The sequence below is a fragment of the Bison bison genome, unplaced genomic scaffold (genome assembly GCF_000754665.1).
Source record: "Bison bison bison isolate TAMUID 2011002044 unplaced genomic scaffold, Bison_UMD1.0 scf7180017858678, whole genome shotgun sequence".
NCBI lineage: Eukaryota > Metazoa > Chordata > Mammalia > Artiodactyla > Bovidae > Bison > Bison bison.
Genome location: NW_011489250.1, coordinates 99,470 through 106,258, shown reverse-complemented (window position 1 = coordinate 106,258; position 6,789 = coordinate 99,470). Strand labels below are relative to the sequence as shown.

The window sequence follows — 6,789 nt, the reverse complement described above, 5'->3', positions numbered from 1 at the left end:
TTAAAAAGACCAGGAAAAGATCCTGGGAGCTTAAACTTGGGCAGCAAATGGAGAATTTGTGGGAGAGGGACTCTTCTAAGCCTTTTTTCCCCTATAATCATTAAAACTAACTCCTACATAATCCCAGTCATAAAATAACTTAAGTGTGTTAGTAAAACACCAGTAGTAAAACTTTCGTTAAATACAACATTATGACATATTAGCATAGAATTTCAATGTGTATAAGCTCACATTCATATTTTACATGTTATAACTGAAATCTGAGACATTGCTTTCATTTTATATGTTGCCTGCTGTAGCTCCTCAGTCCTTTGTTTCCCTGCCATTAAGTAAATGACTTTGTTGAATACAAATTTCTTTAAGGTCATTTAAATACATACTTTTCTTAATTTGAATGTAGAATAAAACTGTTGATTATTCTCACAATTCTACAAAGGTCACTTAATTTCTATATTGAAATCTGAAAAATTCTAAGCCAAATAAGGCCCCTTAAAATAGTATCATAAAGGATATTACATTATGATGGACTCTGGAAGTTAATTACAATCAAAATAAAATATTGAAACAGGTTAAAAAAAAAAAAACCTCATAAACACACTAGTAAGCTTGCTTTCTTGCTACTTGATGTCCCACTATCCATATTTTATATATCACAAATATAATTTTATACACTACATTTAAAACATTTGAAAACATTTGATTGCATGTTCTAGGCCTGTGTTTTCCAACACAGTAACCACTGGCCCTATATGGCTAATGGGCACTTAAAAATGTGCGTAGTCAAAAATTGCAATGGCCTATAAGTATAAATATAAGGGCTGTAAAGACTTAGAGTGAAAATAAAGTAATAGATTGCTTCAATAAGTTTGTATCAATTGCATGTAGAAATGATAATGTCAGTATGAATGTATTATTATAAGTGATATATGCACATATATGTGACAAATATATTGCATAATATTTTACAATAATATGTCATTAATATCAATGTTCTTAATCTCAGTATTGATTATAACTTTGTGATTAAGTAAATACATTATTTAGATTAATTTCACTTTTTAAATGACAGTAGCAATACTTTAAGTGAAAATTTTAAATTACAAAATAGCTCATATATTTCTATCAGATAGTAGTGCTCTAGGGTATTCTAATCACCATAGAAAGAGGGAATAAAAGAGGGTAAAGAGAGCCATAATTATTACTTTGTAAAAGAGAATATCCCAAACATTCTTGTCATGGCCCCCAGGACTTCCTTATTCCTCAGACTGTAGATAATGGGATTGAGCATGGGGGTGAGGATGGTGTAAAAGACTGCCAAAATTTTATCTTCTGCTGGTGAGCGGAGATTCCTGGGCCGAAGATAAGTGTAGACAAAAGGTGCATAGTAAAATGTCACTACAGTTAAATGTGTTGAACAGGTGGTGAAGGCCTTTTTTCTTCCATCTTTTGAACGCATACGGTAGACAGCAAAAAGAACTCGGCCATAGGAAGCAGTGATGCCAAGGAAAGGAAGGAGGAGAAAGAGGCTTGTGCTTACAAAAACCATGTACTCATAGACCCAGGTGTCCATACAGGCCAGAGGCAACATAGCTGGGACATCACAGAAGAAGTGATCAATGGCCCTGGACTGGCAGTAAGGAATATGGAGGGCATAGACTGTGTGTGCCAGGGAGTTGAGAGACCCCAAGATCCAAGATCCCATAATCATCTTCATACACATCCTTTTGCTCATGTGGATACAATAGTGCAGGGGGTGGCAGATAGCCACATAACGATCGTAGGCCATTGAGGCCAGGAGTAAGCCTTCAGAGCATGCCATGGTCAGGAAGAAGAAAGATTGCACTCCACATCCCAGGTAGGAGATGCCTTTCTGGCCAGAGAGAAAGTTGAACACCATCTTGGGGACGGTAGTGGAGAGGTACATTAGATCCATGAGGGAGAGCTGGCTGAGGAGAAAGTACATAGGTGTGTGGAGCCGGGGATCCAAACGTATGAGATAAATCATGGCTGAGTTACCCACAGAGGCTAGAAAGAATATGAGGATGATAAGAAGTAGGAGAAGCCGACCAGTTTGATTTGGGAGGAACAACCCCAACAAAATGAAATCATTGGAAGTTTGATTCCATTTCTCCATGAAAACGTATTGCTTTAACTCTCTTGAAAGACTAACAAAGACAAAAAAGAAAAAGAGCATAAAACATGAAATGAAACAAAACAGGAGCATAAAAAGGAACATTTATTAATGTTTACTTAGAATGAATTGTTTTTCCTTCAATACTGAAACTTTTGTTGAATCATTTTCAATATCTGAATTGAATGCTTCACTTCCATTTTTCTCTGGTAAGTATCTTATCAAGTGATCTTTAGTTTAAAATCTAGTATAATAGCCAGCAAAAATAAGCAAGGTAACTAAAGCATTCATTTCTGTATAACTCCTAGCCAGGCTCATCACTCACAATTTAACAAGTCACACAAATCTCTGCTTTCCCAGTGTCTGTCAGTTTGCTACAACATATTCACCAAAGTAATTGACTTATGTGACTCAGGGCCTTCTATATGCTTAAATTCTAGGTCTTCTATTAGCCCTGTTTTTGAGCCTGTGTGGCTACTTCAAACTTCTAGTTGTTTAAATATTTCAAGTTTCCTAATTAGTAAATGCGTTGCTTTGTGTACCATGCCTTATTCAACACAACAGTGTAATCATTGCTCTTTTGAAAAAGATTTGGCTTAATTTCGTATAGATCAAAGCATACTGAAACTGGAGAAGATACTTACTATTTTTCTTTACTTAATTTGCCACACAGTAGATGGCAGTAGAGTCCTAGCAACTGAAAAACTTTCACTTGGAAGAAAGTTAAAGTGAAGTAGCTCAGTCGTGTCTGACTCTTTGCCACCCCGTGGACTGTAGCCTACCAGTCTCCTCCCTCCATGGGATTTTCCAGGCAAGAGTACTGGAGTGGGTCGCCATTGCCTTCTTCAAGGGATCTTCCCCACCCAGGATCGAACGCAGGTCTCCCGCATTGTAGGCAGACGCTTTTTACCATAAGAGCCACCAGGGAACTCTCACTTGAAAAAGGGTATGACCAAAAAACAGCTTTTGGTTTGTAGCTTACTGTCTTTAGACTTGACTGTTTAAAGCAAGAAAAGTAATATATTACTTAGAATTTTAAAAATCAAGAAGAGGTAAAAATGAATAAACTTTCCTTTCTGGAAACTCTTCCAACTTTTTCTGTCTACACTTTTCCTTGGGAATTTTTATGTGTAACTCAAGTCAGATGCAACTTAGAGACTGAAGAACAACAATATTTTATGAGCTTCCCCAGTGACTCAAGGGATAAATAATCTTGTAACACAGGAGACACAATTTCGATCCCTGCTTTGGGAAGATCCCCCCAAGGAGGAAATGGTAACCCACTCCAGTATTCTACCTGGAAAATCCCATGGACAGAGAAGCTTGATGGGCTACAGTCCATAGGGTCACAAAGAGTCAGACATAACTGAGCACACACACTCAGCCTGGCCTGCAGCTGCACCAGAGAATTTCCTTCCTTTTCTTTGGTCACACAGCTCCTGGAGCTCAGCTTCGATTTAGGCCCTACCTCTGCTTGTACAGTGCCTTCTGGTGTCTGTTACCCACCCAGACAAGATGTGATGAAAGCAGCAGTCTGATTAGGGCTCACATGCTCATTCAGGCCAGGGAGAGGGACATAACATGGCAATCACCACTGGGATGTGTGGGGAGTGCCTGTAGTAACAGAGGCTGACAGGCAGAGGCCTCCAACATTTTATAGCTTCTTTTTCTCTATGCGTCATGTTAATTATGGGGACATCCTTGGTGGCTCAGATGGTAAAGCGTCTGCCTACAATGCGGGAGACACGGGTTCAATCCCTGGGTTGAGAAGATCGCCTGGAGAAAGAAATGGCAACCCACTCCAGTATTCTTGCCTGGAAAATCCCATGGACGAAAGAGCCTGGTAGGCTACAGTCCATGGGGTCGCAAAGAGTCGGACACGACTGAGCGACTTTCTTTCACTTTCATGTTAGTTATGACCATTTGTACATTCCTTTACTCAGTTTCTCAAACACATATAAACTGTGAATGCAGTATACTTCTTTTATTTTTAATGTATGTTTTATACCTCATTTGGAGAAGGCAATGGCACCCCACTCCAGTGTTCTTGCCTGGAGAATCCCAGGGATGGGGGAGCCTGGTGGGCTGCTGTCTATGGGGTCTCACAGAGTCGGACACGACTGAAGCGACTTAGCAGCAGCATACTTCATTTACACAGCTTAAGCGACAGATAGACTGTGTGCTTTCTTTTGTGTTCTTCTATCTGAAGAAGACTCTTAATGCCATGTTATGTCAAAGATTTAGATAATGTTGATTGGGCTATTACTCTTTTAAACAGTAAGGAACAAGAATTAATGGTTTGTTGCAATTATTCCTGTTTCATAACTTAAAATCAACTGTTAGTTCATGTAACTTTGGACAGCATGAATAATATTGTGAGAAAAAAAAACTTAGCGTAGAGAAATGGGGAAAAAATGTTTATATCTGTTTAGTTGGCAAATGCTAGCAATAAAAAATGCATAGTGTCACAAAAGAGGTACACAATATCGTTGTTGCTAGAGGAGATCCTTATTGCCAAATAGTTCCTTATCGCCAAATTCAGACTGAAATTGAAGAAAGTAGGGAAAACCACTAGACCATTCAGGTATGACCGAAATCAAATCCCTTACAATTAGACAGTGGAAATGAGAAATAGATTCAAGGGATGAGATCCGATAGACAGAGTGCCTGAAGAACTATGGATGGAGGTTCATGACATTGTACAAGAGGCAATGATCAAGACCATCCTCAAGAAAAAGAAATGCAAGAAGGCAAAATGGTTGTCTGAAGAGACCTTACATATAGCTATGAAAAGAAGAAAAGCAAAAGGCAAAGGAGAAAAGGAAAGATATACCCATTTGAATGCAGAGTTCCAAAGAATAGCAGGGAGAGATAAGAAAGCTGTGCCCAGTGATTAATGTAAAGAAATAGAGGAAAACAATGGAAAGGGAAAGACTAGATACTTCTTCAAAAAAATTAGAGATACCAAAGGAACATTTCATGCAAAGATAGGCTCAATAAAGGACAGAAAAGTATGGACCTAACAAACATAACATATTAAGAAGAGGTGGCAAGAATACACAGAAGAACTGTACAAAAAAGATCTTCATGACCCAGATAACCATGATGGTGTGATCACTCACCTAGAGCCAGACATCCTAGAATATGAAGGCAAGTGGGCCTTAGGAAGCATCACAACGAACAGAGTGGATGTGATGGAATTCCAATTGAGCTATTTCAAATGCTAAAAGATGATGCTGTGAAAGTGCTGCACTCAATATGCCAGCAAATTTGGAAAACTCAGCAGTGGCCACAGGACTGGAAAAGGTCAATTTTCATTCCTAACCCAAAGAAGGGCAATGCCAAAGAATCTTCAAACCACCACATAATTGCACTCATCTCACACACTATCAAAATAATGATCAAAATTCTCCAAGCCAGGCTTCAACAGTAGGTGAACCATGAAATGTCATAAGCTCAAGCTAGATTTAGAAAAGGCAGAAAAACCAGAAATCAAATTGTCAATATCTGTTGGATCTTCATAAAAGGACGATAATTCCAGAAAAACACCTATTTCTGCTTTATGCTGCTGCTGCTAAGTCACTTCAGTCGTGTCCGAGTCTGTGACACCCCATAGACAGCAGCCCACCAGGCTCCCCCTGGGATTCTCCAGGCAAGAGTACTGGAGTGGGTTGCCATTTCCTTCTCCAATGCATGAAAGAGAAAAGTGAAAGTGAAGTCGCTCAGTCATATCCAACTGTTAGTGACCCCATGGACTGCAGCCCACCAGGCTCCTCTGTCCATGGGATTTTCCAGCCAAGAGTACTGGAGTGGGGTGCCATTGCCTTCTCCACTTCTGCTTTATAGATTACATCAAATCCTTTGACTGTGTAGATCATAACAAACTGGAAAATTCCTTAGGAGACGAGAATATGAGACCACCTTACCTGCTTACTTAGAAATCTGTATTCAGGGCAAGAAGCAATAGTTAGAATGGGACATGGAACAACAGACTGATCCCAAATTGATAAAGGAGTATGTCAAGGCTATATCTTGTCACCCTGCTTATTTAACTTATATGCAGAGTACATCATGCGAAACGCCAGGCTGGATGAAGCATAAGCTGAAATCAAGATTGCCAGGAGACATATCTATAACCTCAGGTATGCAGATGACACCACCCTTATGGCAGAAAGTGAAGAAGAACTAAAGAGGCTCTTGATGAAAGTGAAAGAAGAGAGTGAGAAAGCTGACCTAAAACTCAACATTCAAAAACTAAAATCATGGCATCTGGTCCCATCACTTCAAGGCAAACGGATGGAGAAACAATGGAAACAGTGACAGACTTTATTATTTTGGGCTCCAAAATCACTGCAGGTGGTGACTATAGCCTTGAAATTAAAAGATGCTTACTCCTTGAAAGAAAAGCTATGACAAACCTGCTAAATCGCTTCAGATGTATCCGATTCTGTGTGATGCCATAGACAGAAGCCCACCAGGCTCCCTCGTCCCTGGGATTCTCCAGGCAAGAACACTGGAGTGGGTTGCCATTTCCTTCTCCAATGCATGAAAGTGAAAAATGAAGGGGAAGTCACTCAGTCGTGTCCGACTCTTAGCAACCCCATGGACTACAGCCTACCAGGCTCCTCCGTCCATGGGATTTTCCAGGCAAGAGTACT

At 39.7% G+C, this 6,789-nt stretch overlaps 1 protein-coding gene across 1 annotated transcript; it reads right to left on the bottom strand.

Annotated features, from left to right (window-relative positions):
- Nucleotides 1-1,198: 1,198 nt before the first annotated feature.
- LOC104980059 (olfactory receptor 2L13) lies at nt 1,199-2,134 on the bottom strand. The gene has a single exon (XM_010828633.1). It carries the CDS (start codon nt 2,132-2,134, stop codon nt 1,199-1,201), a length of 936 nt encoding a protein of 311 aa, XP_010826935.1.
- Nucleotides 2,135-6,789: the final 4,655 nt, after the last annotated feature.